The sequence below is a fragment of the Narcine bancroftii genome, chromosome 5, assembly GCF_036971445.1.
Source record: "Narcine bancroftii isolate sNarBan1 chromosome 5, sNarBan1.hap1, whole genome shotgun sequence".
Classification (NCBI taxonomy): domain Eukaryota; kingdom Metazoa; phylum Chordata; class Chondrichthyes; order Torpediniformes; family Narcinidae; genus Narcine; species Narcine bancroftii.
In genome coordinates, this window is record NC_091473.1 from 80,043,987 (window position 1) to 80,066,503 (window position 22,517).

A 22,517-nucleotide genomic window follows, 5' to 3' on the forward strand; every position below is an offset into this window, starting at 1 on the left:
CCTTGGGTCTGAGGCCTGCTCTCTGCCGATCCAGATTCGCTGGATCGATGAGCAGCGGGCCCATCCTCAGGGTTAAAAATACTTGGAATAGTGTACATGCGCACCGTGTCTTCAACTTTTGGAGGAGAGTGACGGGCCCCATCTTTTCCAGGGCTCTGTAATCCGGGCGCCGGTGTCACTGTCACAGCAGCCAGTTGTCAATGCTGTGCTTGGGGAGAGGGAATACTCGACATCGCTGGTTCCAACTCCAAGATAGGCTGAACTTCTAAACTTACCGATTGTTTTAAAATTAGTTTCATCATTGTTTGTGCTCTGGTTTTCTTCATGCTTGTATTTAGTTACTTGTAAAAAACAAGTTTAAGAACTTTATATCTTTAAAGGGTGCTGCAAAACTGGCTTTTATTCAAATATGCTAGGAGAGATATTACAACACGTTTTTCCCCTATGCCATCATGCCACACCCCGACCTGTTGCCTTCTTCTCCCACACCCTGCAGAACCTGAAATATGACACTCATCGATTGAGAAAGAGGCTCAGGAATTTGTCGAAGCTGTCAGACACTGGTGACGCTATCTAGCAGGTAGACAGTTCACCCTGGTCACTGACCAACAATCAGTGGCTTTCATGAGTGGCCCAGTGAAGGAGTGGGACTTCCAGGCTTTGGCTCATCAGGCTTCGGCGAAAGCAGGCGGAGAGAAAGCTAAGATAGTCTTCATTACTTCTTCATTGGGGTAAGGGATGAGTGTTAAGGCTGTGTGTTGTCGGGAGTGCCGGATGTGGGAGGTCCTGGAGTCTTCCAGACTCCCGGATGTCCATATCTGCACTAGGTGTGTCGAGCTGCAGATTGTCAGGGACCGTGTTAGGGAACTAGAGCTGCAGCTGGATGACCTCAGGCTGGTTAGGGAAACAGAGGTAGTCATAGACAGGAGTTACAGCCAGGTGGTCACGCCAGGGCCACGGGAGGATGAAAGGTGGGTAACTGTTAGGAGAGGGACAAAAGAACGTAAGGTGCCAGAGATGAGCCCTGTGAATGTAACCCTCAGCAATAAGTACGCCTCTTTGAGCACTGTTGAGGGGGACATCAAGGTTGGGGGGAGTGACAGTGGCTGTGCCTCCGGCACGAGGTCGGCCCCTGTAGCTCAGAAAGGGAGGGAAAGGAAGAGGAGGGCAATTGTGGTAGGAGACTCCATAGTTAAGAGGACAGATAGGGGATTCTGCGGACGCAGCAAGGAGAACCGGATGGTGGTTTGCCTCCCTGGTGCCAGGGTCCGAGATGTTGCTGCTCGTGTCCCAGATATCCTAAAGTGGGAGGGACAGGAGCCAGAGGTCGTGGTACATGTAGGTACCAATGACATAGGGAGAATTAGAGAAGAGGTCCTAAAAAGTGAGTACAGGCAGTTAGGTAGGGAGTTAAAAAGAAGGACCGCAAAGGGGGTAATCTCTGGATTACTCCCTGTGCCACGTGACAGTGTGAATAGAAATAGGATGAGGTGGAGGATTAACACGTGGCTGAAGGGGTGGAGTAAGGGTCAGGGTTTTAAGTTTCTGGATAACTGGGACCTTTTTTGGGGGAGATGTGACCTGTATAGTAAGGACGGGTTACACTTAAATCCCAGGGGGACCAGAATCCTGGCAGAGGTATTTGCTAGGGCTACTCAGGATCCTTTAAACTAGAATGGTTGGGGGGAGGGAACAAAATAGTACAGAGCAGTAAGGAGAAGGTTAGAATGAAAACAATGAAAGTTTGTAGTAAGTATTTGAATATGGATGGGCAGGTGATAGAGAAGGGAAATGCTCTGGAAGAAGATGAAGGGCAATTGTCAGGAAAAGTAAATAATGTTGTTCTTAAAGATGAGGGAAAACAGGGATTAAAAAATGGGAAATCCCTGAAATTCATATATTTTAATGCCAGGAGTATTGTAAAAAAGGTGGATGAGCTGAAGGTGTGGATTGATACTTGGAAGTATGATGTGGTAGCGATTAGTGAGACATGGTTGCAGGAGGGATGTGATTGGCAACTGAATATCCCTGGGTTTCGTTGTTTTAGGTGTGATAGAGTCGGAGGGGCAAGAGGAGGTGGGGTTGCATTGCTTGTCAGGGAAAATATTACAGCGGTGCCTAGGAAGGATAGATTAGAGGGCACATCCACGGAGGCTATTTGGGTGGAACTGAGGAGTAGGAAAGGAGAGGTTACACTTGTAGGGGTGTATTATAGACCACCCGGAGGGGACCGAGGCCTAGAGGAGCAAATCTGTAGGGAGATAGTAGATATTTGTGATAAGCACAGGGTTGTAATTATGGGAGATTTTAATTTTCCACATATAGATTGGGAAACACATTCTGTGAAAGGAATGGATGGGTTAGAGTTTGTGAAATGTGTGCAAGATAGTTTTTTACAACAATATGTAGAGGTGCCGACCAGAGAAGGAGCAGTGTTAGATCTACTGTTGGCAAATGGGATGGGTCAAGTGACGGAGGTTAGTGTTGGCGAGCACTTCGGGTCCAGTGATCATAATGCCATCAGCTTCAATGTCATTATGGAAAGAGAGAAATCAGGGCCAAGGATTGAGGTTTTTGATTGGGGAAAAGCTAGATTTGAGGAGATGCGAAAGGACTTGCAGGGTGTGCATTGGGATAATTTGTTTTATGGGCAGGATGTAGTAGAGAGATGGAAGTCTTTTAAAGATCAGATTTTGAGAGTGCAAAAGCTTTATGTTCCTGTTAGGTTAAAAGGAGGGGCAAAAGGTTTGAGAGAGCCGTGGTTTTCAAGGAATATTGGAAACTTGGTTCGAAGAAAAAGGGAGGCGTACATTAGATATAAGAAGCATGGAGTTAAGGAGATGTTTGAAAGATACATTGAATGTAAGAGGAATCTTAAGAGAGGAATTAGGAAAGCTAAAAGAAGGTACGAGAAAACTATGGCAAGCAGGGTGAAAACAAATCCAAAAGAGTTCTACAAATATGTTAATGGTAAGAGGAAAGCTAGAGACAAAATTGGTCCCTTAGAAAATCAGAGTGGAAAACTGTGTGTGGAACCTAGAGAAATGGGGGAGATATTGAACAGTTTCTTTTCTTCGGTATTCACTAAGGAGAAGGATATTGGGAGATGTGGGATAAAAAAAGCAAATTGGGTAAATATGGGGAATATAGAGATTACAAAAGGTGTAGTTTTAAGGCTTTTGAAGAATATAAAGGTGGATAAGTCTCCAGGACCAGACGGGATCTTCCCCAGGACATTGAGAGAAGTGAAGGAGGAAATAGCAGAGGCTCTGGCGGTAATTTTTCGAATGTCATTAGATATGGGGATAGTGCCGGAGGATTGGCGCATTGCGCATGTGGTTCCGTTATTTAAAAAGGGTTCAAGGAGGAAGCCTGGCAACTATCGGCCTGTAAGTTTGACGTCTGTGGTAGGTAAATTAATGGAGAAAATTCTTAGAGATAGTACTTATAAACATCTGGATAAACAGGGTCTGATCAGGAGTACTCAACATGGATTTGTGGGAGGAAGGTCATGTTTGACCAATCTGATTGAATTTTTTGAAGAGGTGACTAGGAATGTGGATGAGGGTAGCGCAGTGGATGTTGTCTATATGGACTTCAGTAAGGCCTTCGATAAGGTACCACATGGAAGGTTAGTTAGGAAGGTGCAGTCTTTAGGTATAAATTTTGAGATAGTCAAATGGATTGAACATTGGCTGAAAGGGAGAGGCCAGAGAGTGGTAGTGGATAATTGTCTGTCAGGTTGGAGGCCGGTGACCAGTGGTGTGCCTCAAGGATCTGTATTGGGCCCATTGTTGTTCGTTATATACATTAATGATCTAGATGATGGGGTGGTGAATTGGATTAGTAAATATGCAGACGATACTAAGATAGGTGGAATAGTGGATAATGAAGAAGGTTTTCTAGGATTGCAGAGGGATTTGGGCTGCTTAGAAAAGTGGGCTGAAAAATGGCAGATGGAATTTAATGCTGATAAGTGTGAGGTGCTTCATTTTGGTAAGAAGAATCAGAATAGGACATATGTGGTAAATGGGAGAGCATTGAGGAATACAGAAGAGCAGAAAGATTTAGGAGTGACGGTACATCGTTCCCTGAAGGTAGAAACTCACGTGAATAGGGTGGTGAAGAAGGCTTTTAGTATGCTGGCCTTTATCAATCATTGCATGGAATATAGGAGTTGGGAGGTGATGTTGAGATTGTATAAGACGTTGGTGCGGCCTAATTTGGAGTTCTGTGTGCAGTTCTGGTCGCCTAATTATAGGAAGGATATAAACAGAGTGGAGAGAGTGCAGAGAAGGTTTACCAGAATGTTGCCTGGGTTTAAGCATCTGGAGTATGGGGAGAGATTGGACAGATTGGGTCTTTATTCTTTGGAGCGTAGAAGGTTGAGAGGGGATTTGATAGAAGTATTTAAGATTATGAAAGGGATAGACAGAGTGGATGTGGATAGACTATTTCCGTTAAGAGGAGGAAAGATTAAAACAAGAGGACATGAGTTAAGAATTAAGGGGCAGAGGTTTAGAGGTAACATGAGGGGGAACTTCTTTACTCAGAGAGTGGTAGCTGTGTGGAATGATCTTCCGGGAGAAATAGTGGCGGCGGAGTCAATTGTATTATTTAAGAAAAGGTTGGACAGGTATATGGATGAGAGGAAGATGGAGGGTTATGGGCATTGTGCAGGGAGGTGGGATTAGAAAGGGGTGTTTGGTTCGGTGCGGACTAGAAGGGCCTAATGGCCTGTTTCCGTGCTGTAATTGTTATTGTTATTTATTGTTATGTTCAATAATCAGGCCTGTAGCAACATTAAAAATGACAAAATACTCCGCTGGAAATTAGAACTATCAACCTTCAACTACGCTATCTTGTACCACCCGGGCAAACTCAATGAACCCTCTGATGTCCTATCCAGAGATACTTGTGCCTCTACAAATTTCACTCAACTCTAAGCATTACACAATCAATTATGCCACCCTGGGGTGACATGGCTCTACCACTTTGAGAAATCCCACAACCTCCTTTACTCCGTTGATGAGGTTGGTGCGGTCACTCACAATTGCCAAATCTGCACAGAGTGCAAACTACAGTTCTACTAACCACCACACACTAACCTCATCAAATCCACCCATCCCTTCAAACGCCTCAGAATCGACTTCAAAGGGCCCCTACCTTCCACCAATGCCAACAGGTACATCCTCACCAATATCGATGAATTCTCCTGTTTCCCTTTCGCAATTCCCTGCAAAGACACTTTCACTGCTACGGTAATAAAGTACCTCAATCACCTCTTCTCCGTCTTTGGTTACCCAGAATACATACACAACGACAGGGTTTCCTCCTTCATGAGTGATGAACTCCACCAATACCTGCAAGCAAGAGACATTGCTAGCTGCCGTACCACTGGCTACAAACCTCAAGTTAACAGACAAGTAGAGAAAGATAACTTCACAATCTGGAAGGCCATACTTCCTGCTCTTAAAACTAAAAGCCTCTCTGTCTCCCGCTGACAGAAACTTCTCCCGACCACGCTACCTGCCCACCAACATGACACCTCATGATCGTATGTTTTCTTATCCAAGTAAGTCAACTACTAGAACAACTATCCCTTGCTGGCTCACAACCCCTGGAACTGCTCAAGCATCATGTGAGACCCCACAGATCAGATCCTTTAGTCAAACCTGTTCAACCTCTCCATGCCAGCCCATATTATGCCTTTGTTGCTTTTCCAGACAGGAGGGAGGACACCGTGTCTATCCGACACCTCGCACCAACTGGGAGGCCTGAGTCTCCACCTCCACCCAAATCTCTACCACCTCAAACACCTAGCCCACCCACACAAGTACCACTCGGTATCCAACCACAATTGTCGACCCAACTTGAGTACTCTTCACCTTGCCACATCCATTTACTTCCACAGGAATCTAACCCTGCACCTACTGAACCTCCACCACGTCACCCACCATTGGACCTTCTCCAGCTCAGGTATCACCACCCCGGGAGCTGAGATGTCCAAACGTCACATCAAGCCACCAGACAGACTGAACCTATAATTAGAACTATTAATACTCTTAATTTAGCCTTGGTCCATTATTTTTCCAGAGTCACTACTGTTTGGGGGGGGTGGGGGGGGGGGGGGGGAGGGATGGTGAATGTGGTGATCCCTGGGATTGTGTGCATATATGTAATATGTAGTTGCTCTCTGCGAGCTGGTATGGAGAATTGGTGCTATAGGCTGACGAGAGGGAAGTAGCCCCCTTGCTTGCACATTCCTGTCCACTGCTCTCAGCTCAGATTGGGACTAGCTTCATAGATGGCTAACACTGTCATGTTCTTTCTATGTTATTTGCATAACTCCTGTCTCGTGAGTTATTGACTGCAGTTCAATCTGTAAGTAGATATTTTGCGTTATCTTGTCTGTTGAAAATCCTGCTTTTTGTGGTGAAAGTGCAGCAGATGGTTAAAAAAATTAAAATGGTAGAAATACCCAAATTAGACATCTTTTGTTGACAGAAACTGAGGAAAAAAATTGGAAAAGCTTTAATTGGAATTAGAATAAAATTGTGTGGTTTAAGCAAGAATTGGATTGCTCTGTGGATTGGACACATTCAAGCCCAACAAAGACTAGTTACTGCTGGGGTCCTGAGGTTTATGACGAACAGGCAGGAAAATGGAGTGTTACAGGCTATATTATATTTTAAATTATATATAAATGTGTATTTAAAAGGGATGGATTGTGGAGTTCAGAGTAGGTCACTTCACAAAACACAAAACACATCTCATTTAAAATGCTGAAGTTGGACATTCAGGCACCAGTGATTTTTGCAAAGACAATGGAATTGCTTTGAAAGAATTTCAAAAGCAGGTACAAATGAAAAGTACAGGCTCAAGTGCTGATAAAGATCTTTCAAGGATTGGGTTTGGAGCCTTGAGATGATGTTTGGTTTTTACAAGCAGAGAGGGGGGAGAGAGAAGTGAGTTCTGCAGTAGCTTTTGAGGCTGCAACACAGCAATCTGACAGGCTTGTTGAAAACCCCATTTTGAAGACAGGTTGCGAATTCTGAGTTCAGCCTGTTGAAAACCCTTGTAGTCCATACAAGAGGAAATGGCTGGCCAGAGAATTTCTCCTGAAATAAGAGAAACAAGAGGAACTCTGAGGTGACCTGGAAGAAGAAGTTATCATTTGGAAAATCCATGATGGGGCAAGTTTCTTCGGGGTACAAGATATTGGTCAGGCCAAATTTGGAGCATTGCATGGAGTTTTGGTCACCTAACAATAGGCAAAGATATCAATAAGAAAGAGTGCAGAGAAGATTTACGAGAATGTTGCAGGATTTCAGGACTGAGTTACAGGGAAAGGTTAAGCAGGTTAGGATTTTATTCCTTGGAGTGTAGAAGAATGAGGGGAGATTTGATAGAGGTTTACAAAATTATGAGGGGTATAAATGGAGTAAATGCAAGGTGGCTTTTTTTCCACTGAAGTTAGATGAGATTCAAAGCAGAAGACATGGGTTAAGGTTGAAAGGGGAAAAGTTCAGAGGGAACTTGACACAGGAGTGGGAGTGAGCTGCCTGTTGAAGTGGTGAATGTGGGCTCAATTTACATATTTAAGAAAAATTTGAACAGTTACATGGAGGTATGGAGGGCTATGGACTGGGTGCAGGTCAGTGGCACAAGGCAGAATAATAGTTTGGCACAGACTAGCAGGGCCTGTTTTCTGTGCTGTAATGTTCTGTGGTTCTTTGTTGTGGGGGGTGGGGGAGGAGAGGCAAGTTGCCTACTGTTGGCTTGCTCCACAATTTTGTCTTTGATGTAGATTTGAGAAAATATTTGTCAAAATATTCTTAATGCAGTCTCACCAGGGAAAGGTGTCTACTCTTGTATTTAAATCCTTTCGTTTTTACAAGCTTTCCACCATTTCTATACAAAAATGCCGAGGTCACTCAACACACTCTCACCATTTTTAAAAAGAAATAAAATGCCTCTTGATTATTTATACTAAAGTGGCTGACTTGTTTTTCTGCATTATATTTCATTTGTCATGTCCATGCACATTTATTGAGCTGGTCCATATCTTTCTCACAGCCCACATGACCATTTGGCTTTATCATCAGCACTAAGTCTTGCATTTGTTGAGTGATCAAATTTACCTTCTGGGCTGTTTACTCCACTTATTTGCTTAAAATTGAAGCATGATGCATTAATTTAACCCCCAACATTTCATGAAACATCTTGCACTTGAGGTGATGAACACATTACAAGATCTAAAGAGCCAACCCCAACTGAAGTCCTCTAATTCCAGCACCATCGTGGTGAATCTCTTCTGCACTCTTCAGTTTACTGATTCTACAACTTTAGAATCAAAACTGCATGCACTGCTCCAAGTGTAGTCTCAGCAGAGTTGTGCAGTTGCATTATGAAGTCACAACTTTTGTTCTCCAACCCCTTCACTATGAAGGTGTGCGCCAAATGCTGTCTTCACTGTAAACACAGTTTGCTACTTTAAATTAATTCTGCACCTGTTCTGCAACACTCTCTGGGATCTACCACTCACCAGACAAATCAATATAGTACAGAATATGTAATATTATATGAAATTGCCTTCTGCCTGCCATAAAGCAAAAATAAAAATTATCATTAGCATCACCCGGCGTCCTTTACAGTAAGAGAGAAAGAGAAGCAAACAAGACTCCCTTTAGAGACAACTGAGTGTCCGTGGATTTGCCTCCAGTGCTCCTGCAGCTGCACAAGACTCCTGTTTGATTCATCGGCAACCTGAGCTCCAATCGAAGCCTCCGATGTGATCAGGAAACCTTCAACACCTGAGGCTATTCGAGACCCCTTCTTGCCCCAGATTCCAGCAGCCTATGAGGGTTCCCTGATGTCAAGTCACCCGCAGCCACTGAGCCCTTCACTGGTCTGCCGCTGTAATCATTGTCCTGTATGGTCATTTCCTCTACTACTTCTCAATGGGGTACAATCTCTCCATTTATGGTGCCCTGCACTGGTCTGCTGCTTCTCTGGAGTTTGCAACCCATTGTGGCCACTGTGAGCACAGGTGTTGAGCACAGACCCTGCAGTTACAGGATTTTAAAATAAAGCATCGTCGGCACATTTAACAGGCTGAGTCATTAGGGCAGGATGGTTGAACCTTTCAGAGTGGCTCTGTATCTCTGCTACACCAGTGGCAGCACTGCCATTACAACAGCTTTGGCAGTGCCACTAATTTTTGTAAGTCCTGCCCTGGTTTGACTTTCCTGATGCAATTCTATTTGCCTTCCCATCTGTGGATCCTGTTACAAACATGGCCAGCTCATCTTGAATGGCATGTGATATAACCTTCCAAACTACTCTGCCATGTGAGCCTTGTCAAAGGCCTTGCTGTTGTCCATGTAGTCAACGTCCACTGTCCAGGTCTCATTAATCCTCAGTCACCTCTTTGTTTTAAAAAAAACTGTCAGATGCATGAGACACCTCAGAAGACAGAAATGGCAGAAGGAACACCACCTTTCACGAAAATAAAAATAAGCAGATGCTGTAAATCTGAAATAAACTCAAAGTACTGAAGCAATTCAGCAGGTCTGGCAGAAGGTGTGAAAGTTAAATCAACTGCTCTGATATCCTCATCAGAGGCCTCTTTTACACTGCAGCACCTGGGTAGCCCTTCTGGGACCCAGGTGTGATTACTGGGGCAAAGGTGCTGGAATCACCTTTTAAATTGCCGGGGGTTGGGGGGGTCTACCCATTAAATTGCCAACCCGGCAATTTAAGGAGGATCCTGCCCTGCAATGATGCGTCACGTACTCACCATTAGTACTGCCGGTTGTTCGGATGCTGACTGCCTGGTGACGCACGCAAGCACCGGACTAAGTGGGTCGGCCATTTTTGTTTTCAAATCGCCTGTGGATGCGACCGAAGTAAGTTTAACTGGGTTCTCTGACTACCTCTGAGATAGGTCAGGGACCCGGTTGGATTCCGATGTGGTTGACCAAGTCAGATCCTTTCTAACTCCTCCATAGTTGGCGTGCTAACCAGCCAAATTGCCCAATTAACCCCACTGTACACAGCAGTTTGAAAGGGCCTCGTGAAGTTTCGATTTGTTTATCTATCCACAGATGCTGACTGGCCTGATGAGTTTATTGGTGGTAATCCTGCCGCATCCGCAGGAAAAGGGAATTTCGGGGTTGTATTTAATGTCATGTATGTGTTGTGACAATAAATCTGAATACTTACAGCGTTTCTATGTTGATATTACCTCCTATTATTGACCACCTGACTGTCCAGTCAAGCACTTCCTGCTCCTCACTGGACTATTTAGCCACCTCAGAATCCAGAGAACTGGAATGGATTTAAATTATTCTCCTTCCAGAGGGACCGCCTAAGAAAACAATGACGTCTTTGCTGCGACCTGCATGAAGCTTTGGATCGTCAGGCAATATTAAAATCCAAGCTTCGCGCCTTAGATTTTTTCTTTGCATTTACTAAATTTGATCGTAAATTAATCTCGATGAAAGCAGCAACTTGCCTCTTGCTTGGGACTGCGCCGCACGGTTGACCATTGTCCGGCTCCGAGGGATGTGGCGGCGGAATGTTCTCGCGAGAACATCGCTGCAGCAGGACAGCGGCCATTACTGTGAGAGGGGTTGGTAGGGAAGGGGAGAGTGGAGTGGGAGATTTCCAGAGAGGCGCAGACATTCCCGCCGATGCCTCCACCACTTGCAGCTGCAAATTGAAACCCTCTTTCGGATTAAGCAACTCCAACCCCCAGAGGGCATTGCGAAAGCAGTGCGCATGCTCGCCGAGAAACTGGTTTTATGTGTATTACAAATCAAATGGAAATGTGAATTCAGCAGCCGAGGTTCGTTTCCTTCCACGTAAAGTACCACTTTGTTTACTGTCGTGCAATTATATTACATGAGCTCGCAGATATTTCACCTTGTATTGTTGAGCCAAAATGGATTGGTAGAATATATCATTCCAGAAGTGGGTCAACCAGTCTCGACTGACGTTTCTGATCCTTTCCAGCTGTCTCTTGAGGTTTCTCTTAACGTGCCCTCGTGCTTGTCCTGCGAGATCTTAACTCTTTTTACTCACCTCAACCTTTTTCTGTGCTTGGGAAAGAAGTTTCTACTGAATTCATTGTATTTCCTGATGATTGTTTATTGGTGTCTTCCAGATATTCTCGTCATCCACTTTACCAAGTTTCTTCATAATCTTGAAAACATCCAATAAAGTAATCTCGCAGTTTAATCTTGAGAGAAAAGGAGTTGATCTGTCATTTCTGCATTAGCGTGTATCGTGTTATATATTTAGTTTCATCTTTGTAGATCTCTTGCATTCATCATTTCAAGACATCACAAAGAGCTTCACCCTCAATTACTGTGTGTACCTTTCTGAGGAATGTGGGCAGCAAGGTCCTACAGATAGGGAAAATATGTTTTGGTGAGGTTGATTGAGGGGTGATTTGGATTGAAGCATAACAATTGGTCAGACACTTGAAAATTGCCCCTGCCCTTGCTCCCAATTCATCCTTTATCTCTAAATAAGAAAGAAAGGACACCGTTTAAAGTCTCTTCCTGTACCTCTGGCAGTGTAGCATTCTCTTTGTACTGCACTAGATTTTGATCTCCGATTTCAGGAAATTGAACCCATGTTGGATTTGTTCAGAAATTGAATGATATGTGTGAGTCCTGAAAAATAGATTTTGGCACATTGCACATCACGATCATAACCCTGCGCTTTCAAAGGTCTGAAAAGAAAAAAAAAACTGCAACAAAAAGTGAAATCAGTCTTGGGAGTTTGGATCCGTAGTCAGATTATAATTTCTAGAACTAGTTGATAGAGTTTTTTAAAAAAATATGGTGAAGAAGAAGTCTTAGATGCTGGAAAACTGGAGCAACACACAAAATGCTGGGGAAACTTGATGGGTCAGGCAGCATCCAAGGAAAGCTATAGACTGCTGAGTTGCTCTAGCAATTTTTATGCTTCTGTTTGAGCTGGCTGTTTTGGGAATATGTGTATATTTGGATGAGCAGGAACTAATGAAGGATTAAAAATGCTCATGTTTGGTGTTTCTGCACATGTAATGTCCTAAATCAAGTCATAATGCAATTGGATGTAAAAATGAAAGTTGTATTAATAAGTTTGCCATCAATTATAATATATCTAATACAAAGCAATTAACCTAATTTCATTGTTACCTTGTATAGTCCTATATATGCAACTTTATCCAGGATAACTATTGAGCACTTTTTGCTGTAATTGGTTAGAAAGCCTTTAAAAATTCTTAACTGAAAATTGTAGGGGACTTGCTTTTAATTCCAACAATTGTGATGCATCCATTTATCTAAATTAATAGATTTTTTTAATGTTTCAGATTGAAAATATACTTACCAATGTATTATTTAAAGAGCTATGACAGTAGTTTTTAATTTTTTAATTGTATATGCATAATGTCTTTATAGTCAAAATGTCTGGCTAGGTATGCAGCCTTTGGGCTTTAAATACAACAATTTCAGGCAACCAGCTGTTTCTTTCAAACATGGTGAGCTTTGATAAAACAATAACTCTATTTTTGTTCCTTCAGGGATGCTATTGAACATTGCCAGCATTGTTTTCTTTTTTCAAATTTAGAGCAATGGTTATCTTCTGCAATTTTTAAAGAAAAATAGCATAGTAATATGGCTTTCTGTTCCACAAGCCTGTGCTGCCCAAAGGACCAATTAACCAACAAATCCCCATATTTTTGGAGGGTGGGAAAAAACCCACAAGGTCACAGGGAAAACATACAAACTTGGTACAGACAGTGCTGGATTTAAACCCAGGTTGCTGGTGCCGTCCGCTTGAATTCCGATATATTTTTTCATAACTGCCACGTTAACTTTCCTTTATTTACACTCCTACAATAAGGTAATTTATGATTAACTTCCTGATGGCATTGAAAGCAATTGTCATCGGAACAAACTTGGTTAACACCCTCTATACACACAAGTATAGTTCTATGTACCCCACCCTCACTCGCTTGCACTCGCTTGCACTCGCTTGCACTCGCTTGCACTCGCTTGCACTCGCTTGCACTCGCTTGCACTCGCTTGCACTCGCTTGCACTCGCTTGCACTCGCTTGCACTCGCTTGCACTCGCTTGCACTCGCTTGCACTCGCTTGCACTCGCTTGCACTCGCTTGCACTCGCTTGCACTCGCTTGCACTCGCTTGCACTCGCTTGCACTCGCTTGCACTCGCTTGCACTCGCTTGCACTCGCTTGCACTCGCTTGCACTCGCTTGCACTCGCTTGCACTCGCTTGCACTCGCTTGCACTCGCTTGCACTCGCTTGCACTCGCTTGCACTCGCTTGCACTCGCTTGCACTCGCTTGCACTCGCTTGCACTCGCTTGCACTCGCTTGCACTCGCTTGCACTCGCTTGCACTCGCTTGCACTCGCTTGCACTCGCTTGCACTCGCTTGCACTCGCTTGCACTCGCTTGCACTCGCTTGCACTCGCTTGCACTCGCTTGCACTCGCTTGCACTCGCTTGCACTCGCTTGCACTCGCTTGCACTCGCTTGCACTCGCTTGCACTCGCTTGCACTCGCTTGCACTCGCTTGCACTCGCTTGCACTCGCTTGCACTCGCTTGCACTCGCTTGCACTCGCTTGCACTCGCTTGCACTCGCTTGCACTCGCTTGCACTCGCTTGCACTCGCTTGCACTCGCTTGCACTCGCTTGCACTCGCTTGCACTCGCTTGCACTCGCTTGCACTCGCTTGCACTCGCTTGCACTCGCTTGCACTCGCTTGCACTCGCTTGCACTCGCTTGCACTCGCTTGCACTCGCTTGCACTCGCTTGCACTCGCTTGCACTCGCTTGCACTCGCTTGCACTCGCTTGCACTCGCTTGCACTCGCTTGCACTCGCTTGCACTCGCTTGCACTCGCTTGCACTCGCTTGCACTCGCTTGCACTCGCTTGCTCTCGCTCTCTTTTGTGACAGATTATGTTGTGTTTTTATTGTATATAGCAGGGGTGGCCAAACTTGCTTAATGTAAGAGCCACAAACAATAAAGCTCAGATGCTTGAGCCACAGGACAAGAACAAAATTCACACATGCATTTTTATTGTTACATATACATTTTGTAACAAAAAAATTATATAAATTTTAAGAAATGCATATTAAATGCAATAATATTTATTCATGCATGCATTTTTTAAACTGTTAATTTGTATTAGTTTCAGTAATCACAAAGACACAAATATGCAAAAAAAGAGATTTTAATCAGATTTCCACTGTACAAAATTAGTCTTATTATAATCATATTTTTTATGACTAAAATACAATGCTACAATATCAAGCTATTAAAGATGCAAGTCGGGCAGGTGAGGGGGGGGGGAGACCAGCAGCGCGAGTCAGGCGGACGAGGGAGAGAGAGCGGCAGCACGAGTCGGGCGGGCGAGAGGGGGAGATCGACAGCGAGCCGCATATTAAAGGTCAAAGAGCCACACGTGGTTCGAGAGCCGCAGTTTGGCCACCCCTGGTGTATATATATGTTTTTGGGAGATAAATTGGGGCAGGCTTTTTAGTTTAGGTCACATACAAATACTTCAAAACAGATCTTATTTAAAATACTGGAGCTCTGCTCAAGCAAGAGAGGACGGCTCCTGGGGGCCTTTGCAAAAACTTTGGGGAGTGCCCAAGCGACTTCACTAATGGATTGTTGTATAAAAAGGCAACAGATGAAAGAGATTGGAAGAGTAGTTTGGAGCCGCAGGCTGTCTGGAGTGCAGCTTGCTGTTCTAAGAGGGTCATGTGGTTTTTTAAACAGAGAGAGTCAAACAGGCTTTTTCTCTGTGAGAGAGAATTCAGTTTTGCAATTTTACAGTCAGCAGCAGCAGCTGGGACTGGAACAGGACAAGCTGGAAGCTTTTTTTTTGTAATTCTTTATTTATCGCACTATGAACCATATCAACCAATATATTTACAGATGCATCTCTTTAAATATTCATAGTGACATTTTCTCTATTTTTCCCCCATCCCTCCCTTCCCCCTTCCCACCCTCATCCAAAAAAAGTAAATATTGGACATACAAAATACAATTTAAAAATATCTTTATACAAAAGGAATACAAACAAAAAATAAGTATCATCTACTTATTCACATTAAATCTGGTCGTGTTTATCTTCTTAACATTTTAGATGGTGGTGGTCCTAGGCCTGCTCTTTCTGCCATGTTCCATATATGGTTTAATTTCTTCCCAGGTTTTTTCAATTATTGTAACTTTGTCTTTTAAATTATATGTGATTTTTCTTTTCCAATGGGATACACTTAAACTTAGTTTTATATTCCATTAATGTTTATAGTCATATAGTCTAACGTGGCCATCTTGTATCTTTATTTTCACTTCTTTTCCGCCTCCACCACCTCCATCCCTTTTTTCCATTACTGTTTTTTAAGTTTTCTATTTTAATCTCAATATATGACAATGCATTTAAGACGTGAAATACACCAACAATCCTCACAAGCAATAACCCTTTAACCCCAAATGAACCTCCCCTCCTTGGATTTCCTCCTGTCTCATGACGGCAACCTCAACTCCCCTTTCCATTCGGTTTGCGAACTTACTCGCAAGCGTCAACTGATTTAACAGTGACCATTATTCTCCCCCCTCCCCAGCGAACACTATTTTCCTATACTTAAAACAAAGCTCTCTCTTTTTTCCCCTTCTTCCCCTTCTCTTATCCATCTTTAAATCTTTATATATACATTATCTTTACTTTATATTTTTACATATTTTTGTATAATTTCTTGCCGGTCATCCTTCTTGTCACTCCTCCTCCTCTCTTCTGTCCTGAAAAGGTTCAGCAAATTCTTGGGCTTTCTTTGGGTCCGAGAACAGTCTATTCTGTTCCCCAGGAATTAATACTTTGAGTACTGCTGGATGTCTTAATATAAAGTTATACCCTTTCTTCCATAAGATTGTTTTCCCTGTGTTGAATTCCTTCCTCTTCTTTAAAAGTTTGAGGCTTATGTCCGGATAAAAAAAATATTTTTTGTCCCTTATATTCCAATGGCTTATTGTCTTCTCTAACCTTCTTTCTTGCCTGCTTCAGTATGTTTTCTCTTGTCGTATATCTTAGAAATTTTACCAATATGGATCTCGGATTTTGATGTGGTGGCAGTTTTGGTACTAGTGCTCTATGCACCCTTTCATTTTCTATTTCTTCATGTGAATCTGTTGTGCCCAGCACCTTTGGGATCCATCCTTTTATAAATTCCTTCATATCTGTCCCTTCTTTGCCTTCTTTCAGGCCCACTATTTTTATGTTGTTTCGCCTACTGTAGTTTTCCAATACGTCAATTTTTTGTGACAATAAATCTTGTGTCTCTTTAATTTTTTTTTGCTCTTCCAACTTCCCTCTTAAATCATCCATCTCCATTTCTACAGCAGTTTCTTGTTCCTCCACATTTTCTACTCTTTTCTTTATTTCAGTCATGACCAACACTAAGCTTTGCATTCTGTCTTCAGCTTTTCATTTTTCTTTTGATTGAACTAAATTCTAATGATAGCCATTCTTTTAATAACCTCATTTATTCTTCAAAAAAGGCTTTATTTAAACTTTGTCCTTCTATTTTACCTTCTTCTTTCTTTTGAAATTCTTGGTCTTCCTCTTCTTCTGTGTCTGTATCTATGTCTGTGTCATCTTCTTCTCTTCTCTGTATCTTTGTATCTTCATCCTTCTCTGGTGAGCTGTTTCTGTATCCTTGCTGGGCCTCCAGCTGGTGTGTCTCCTGTTGTTGGGCCTCCAGCTGGTGTGTCTCCTGTTGTTGGGCCTCCAGCTGGTGTGTCTCCTGTTGTTGGGCCTCCAGCTGGTGTGTCTCCTGTTGTTGGGCCTCCAGCTGGTGTGTCTCCTGTTGTTGGGCCTCCAGCTGGTGTGTCTCCTGTTGTTGGGCCTCCAGCTGGTGTGTCTCCTGTTGTTGGGCCTCCAGCTGGTGTGTCTCCTGTTGTTGGGCCTCCAGCTGGTGTGTCTCCTGTTGTTGGGCCTCCAGCTGGTGTGTCTCCTGTTGTTGGGCCTCCAGCTGGTGTGTCTCCTGTTGTTGGGCCTCCAGCTGGTGTGTCTCCTGTTGTTGGGCCTCCAGCTGGTGTGTCTCCTGTTGTTGGGCCTCCAGCTGGTGTGTCTGCTGTTGTTGGGCCTCCAGCTGGTGTGTCTCTTGTTGTTGGGCCTCCCGCTGCAAGTCGACCCGTTGCTCGGTCTCCTGCCGCATGTCGTCTCCCTGTCGGTCGCCGCGTTGCTGCTCACCCTCTTCCAGCCCTTCATTCTCTTTCTCATCACTCTTCTTCTTTCTTGTTTACTTCCCCCAGCCAAACGCCCCGATACTGGGCGTCTCTCAGCTGGCCGCTCCGCAGCTGGCCGCTCCTCAGCTGAGTCCCCCTCCCATCGACGTTAACCTTTTCTTTTACTTGCGCACTGCGCCTGTGCAATTCTTCGTGCATACACAGATGTGCACCTCTTCTTGGCTCTGAGAGCCATTTTTGAAGTTCGCCGGTCGGGAGGACACTGCTTCTCTGGGGACTCACCAACACTGGAGATCGGCTGCTCCTCTCCACGGTGGTTCTCTGCTCTGATGTGCAGGTAAGGGTTTCTTCTTCTCCAGTGATTTTCCTTCTTCCCTTTTCTCTGTTATTCTTACTTTTTCTCTTTTGGGTGCCACCTTGTGTCTCTTCTCTGTAACTTTATCTTTCTCTTCCTGCATTTTATGTTTATTGAGCTCTGTTTTTTCACACTTTTTTTTTGCTTTTCTCTGGAGAGGGCTGTTTCCACCTGACCAGCCACTACTCCATCTCGTGACTCCTGACAAGCTGGAAAGCTTGTGGAAAAATCCCATTTGGAAGATGGGTTGTGAGTGCTTAGTTCAGCCTGGTCAAAGTCCTTGTGGTTCATGCAAGACTTTTAGTAAAAGAATGTTCCTTCTCAAATTTGCTGGATAGCACTGATTTCCTGATGGTGACAGAACCAGAAAAAAGTTTTGTCAGAGATCAGTAGATCATTCAAGAGTTGCAGAAATTACTGCAGCCATACCATTCATAAGTTGGTCAATTTCCTCAATCCATACCAAATAGTTTATTGGCATGTCTACTATGATACAGTGGGAAAACTGTTTTTCATGCTATCTAGGGAAGTGAACCTGTGCACAGCTCAACAGATAGTACTGTTACAAGCCCAGAAGACCCCAAAACTCAGCAGCAATAGATATTCACCAAGACAAATGGTTACTTAAACAAAAGTTGCTTTTAATTATCTTTAAACATGAAAATAGAATCAAACTTTAACTTATCACTATTGACTTACTTAACCTAACCCCTTCTAATTCTAAGCACACGTGTATGTAATGTCTGTGTAAGTTCAGAAAAGTTATTTGGTTCACAGTCCAATCTCACTTTTCATTCCTCCAAGTTCAGGCAATTCTTACACTGTGCACAGAATTTAACATTTATAAAGTTCACCAGGCTTTGGTGCTTGAAAGGTAAATGGTTACCGGTCAGAAGGTTCTTATTGGTTTTCAGGGAGAGATTTGTAATACGATGGACACCCAGCCACCTCAGTGTCTTGCTGACGAAATTTGCTCCCTTCAGGGTTCTCCAGATGATGACCTCTTTCTTTCAGATCACCAGAGAGTTCCTTTTGGTTTCTCTTTTTCCAAATGAAACATTAGACAGCCAGTCCTCTCCTCTTGCATGAACCACAAGGGCTTTGACCATGATGAACAAAGAACCTATCTTCCAAATGGGGTTTTCCACAAGCTTGTCAGCTTTTCCTGTTCCAGTTCCAGCTGCTATTGCTGGCTGACACACTGTAGAAGTGATCTCTCTCTCTGCTTGCCAAACCACATGAACATCCTAGAACAGCTTCAGACAGAAGCAGCTCTGACAATCTGTTGTCTTTTTGTAAACAACAATCCATTAGTGAAGTCTCTTGGGCACTCTCCAAAGCTCTTGCAAAAGCTGTGGAGCCGATACGTTTGGCATTAGCAGAGCTCCAGTATTTCAAATAAGATCTGTTTTAAAGTAATTGTGCTGGGGCGAGCTAGAGTTATAATTCAACATAGTGCAGGGGCTGGTGCCACAATTCAGCACAAGCATGGGCTGATAGCACAATAAAACAACAGTGCAGGGGCTGGTGCCACAATAAAACAACAGCACAATGTAGTCAAGAGGAGTGGATATGAGAGTGGAACTCCCAGGAGGTGAAGAGCCAACAAGCCGGCTTATTCTCTTCAGAGTCCTCCAAGATCATCTTCCAATCAAGAGTCTGCACAGTGGAGCAGAATGAGACGTGATCATACTTCTTCCAAAAGGTTAACAGAGGGACCTCTGTGATTCATAGCCTTAAGGAAGAGGATGGAACAGTCACATATTTGCAGATGAGCATACAGAGGATCTCAAGAACCTTTCATGCTGAACTACAACACAAGGTCTTAGAAAATAGCAAGTGGGAATGTCTGGACCAGCCATTTACCCTGTGGAAGCTGACAGACTACATCCATTACTCTAGGTCAAGTAAAACTCACGGACACGATGGTCTATTGGCTGAGCTGTACATGGATGTGGTTCTTGATGGGCCTGGACCTGCTAGAAGTATAGAATGCTATACTTCTGGCAGGCAGCATCTCAGAATCCTTGAGGAAGGTATCATCACCCTCATCTTCAAACAGAAGGGAGAGAAGGAGGATATCAAGAATTGGACACCCATATCATTGTTAAATGTTGTACAGGGCCATCGCCAATAGGGCCAAGTCTGCACTGGGGCATGTGATACACCCAGACAAAACCTGCATGGTTATGGATAGGAAAATGTATGACAGCCTTGCGTTGTTCAGGGATACCATTACCTACGTGCAGGAGAGGGATGTGGACCCCTGCCTAGTCAGCTTAGACCAGGAGAAGGCTTTCAACCAAATATCGCATACGTACATGATGGAAATGCTCTCCAAAACTGACTTTGAGAGGGAATCCGGAATTGGATTAAACTGCTTGACATGGACATCCATGCCACAGCCCAAATCAATGGGTGAGAAATGGGTAGATTCTCCATCAAGTCAAGCAGGGTTCCCTACTCTCTCATCTTATTTGGGTGCTGCTTAGAGCCCTTTGCTGAATCCATTAGAAAGGACAAGGGCATAAGAGGAGTGATGCTGCCAATCAGTGGAGGCACTCAGGTCAAGGCCTCCCCGTACATTGATGACATTGTTGTCTTCTGTTCAGACTCACGATCAGTCCACAGATTGATCTGCATCTTAGGCCAATTATGAGACTGCATCAGGTGCCAAGTTAACCGAAAGAAAAGTGAGGCAATGCTCTTCAGTAACTGGCCCAACTCCCAATTGGTCCACCTTCCCCTTCACAGTCAGAACTGACTACCTGAAGGTCTTGGGGATCTGGTTTGGAGCAATTGAGGTGGTTGGAGGTGAGATCCAAAATGGAAAGAGTCCAAAGAATCACCATCTACAAGTTGCAAAGCAATGGGGGCAAGGGCATGCCCAATATAGCCCTAATTCTGATGTCCACCTTCGTGTGTAGCTGCATCAGGCTATGCATGGAACCAACTTATGATGGCACTTTGCCACACCACCTATCCTTTGTGGGAAAGATTTTCCAAACAAACCACAAGTTCAACTGGCAGTAGTCAGCACGAATGTCCTGCAGACACCTAGATACGAGAACTCGATGGACATTGTGAGGTGGTTCCTTGAGTAAATTGCCCAGGTCATCTCCATGCTCACCAACAAGCTTTAGGACTTTGCCTGACTGGTAGTGAGAGGAGCTCTCCTTGCAACATCCTTCCTGTTCAACTGATCTATCACTCACAATGCACATGATCCCTAAGATGACTGCAATGGAGTGGAGACAGTCAGCCACCACTTTGCAGAATGCAGATTTGCTAAGAAAGGGTATAGAAGGATATAAGGAACCTAATCACAGTTCATGCCCAGCAGCAGCATGACAGAGTACTCTGATTTATGGGGTGTTCCCAGAGACACACATCGAATCAGACATTCAGAACTACTGGAAGACCTTCAACTTTGGACTGCTGGAAACATGTTGGTCTTTCACCACGTGGAGATGTCAGTGAGGGAAGGTTGCCAACTGGAACATTCCAGGCTACAGGAGTACATGCTGAGGAACACACTGAGGCTTGATGCAGCCAATGCAAGAGCACTATGGGGAAGGGCCACAGTCTAGAGTCCTTCTGTTACCAGGCATTAGGTGGCTGAGTCTGAAGGAAGCCTCCTAAATAGCAGAAGGTGGAGTAATGACAGTGCCATAGTGGGTGAGGCAATGCTGTAAATAGAAATGAATGTAACAATATACAGTGATGGAAATATATAGATAAGAAACTAAGAGTGGGAAGAGACTTTGAACTGATTTCTTTTTGTAAATAATTTATTGTGAATGAAGTCTATTTTTGGTTTAAAAAAAAATAAGTAAAACCACAGCGCAGGGGCTGGTACCTCAATTCAACAACTGTGCAGGGGCTGGTATCTCAATTCAACAACGGCACAGGGGCTGGTACCTCAATTCAACAACGGCGCAGGGGCTGGTACCTCAATTCAACAACGGCGCAGGAGCTGGTACCTCAGTTCAACAACAGCGCAGGAGTTGGTGACAAAATAAAACAACAGCAAAGGTGCTAGTATCACAGCAAACAGTGCAGCGAATTGTGTTAATAATCATCTTTTAATTATGGGAGGTCTGTTCAAGAATCTGGTAACAGGAGGAAAGAAATTGCCCATGAATCTGGAGGATTCCAGATTTTCTGCCTGACTGAGGGCAAAAGAAGAAAGTGTGACTGGGGTGGGATATGTATTTTACTGTGTTGGCTGCTGGAGGTGAATATATTAATTGGAGTGCAGGTTGGTTTTAATGATGGCATGAGCTGCATTGAAAGAACTCCTTTAGAAAATATTAATTTAAAAATGAGCTTTATATTAACTTACCACCAAATGCATCAGGAAAATAATGTTGTCTTACAAACTTATTTTTCATCCATTTATAACACGATTATTAAAGATAAAACAGTAAAGTAATGGATGAAAAGTCATTAACCTGAAATATTAGTTATTTCTCTCTCCATAGTTTGTGCCTGGCTTCAATGTTTCCTATATTTTTCTTTTTATTGTTATCCAACTATTCTAACAACTTGATAATCATTTGATAAACTGCAATCTCACTAAAGAATGTATTCAGTGAACTGGAAATTTGAAAATTGTACAGTAGAAGAAGCATTAAAACACTGATAAACAACAGGATTTAGCCCTTAACTGCTAATTGGGCAAATTTTTCAATCATAGTGCTTTGTCTGTTAGACTTGCTGTATTCCCTCCCTAAATCTATGACTAAGGGTGTAAATTTGAAGTGGGAGATGCCCAGCCAAATATCAAACCATTCACAGCTGCCTCTGCACTGAAATTGAAAAGAGGAACATAGTTAACTAAATTCCCTTCCTTAGCTGCTCTAACGTTATTGGGAATCTGCT

General features: G+C 43.6%; 1 protein-coding gene across 9 annotated transcripts in view; it reads left to right on the forward strand.

Moving 5' to 3' along the window:
* Window positions 1–555: 555 nt before the first annotated feature.
* The window catches only part of LOC138763585 (UDP-N-acetylglucosamine transporter-like), a 78,842-nt gene continuing 56,880 nt past the window's right edge, over window positions 556–22,517 (forward strand). For 3 of the 9 annotated variants that reach the window (XR_011357671.1, XM_069937985.1, XM_069937993.1), the window contains exon 1: window positions 10,765–10,852. Coding sequence is in view for 1 of the 9 variants with exons in the window: in XM_069937992.1 (XP_069794093.1) it covers window positions 10,583–10,852 (270 nt within the window). In the remaining 8 variants the exon portion in view is untranslated. The other 6 variants (XM_069937988.1, XM_069937990.1, XM_069937987.1 and 3 more) reach the window with 6 other exon arrangements.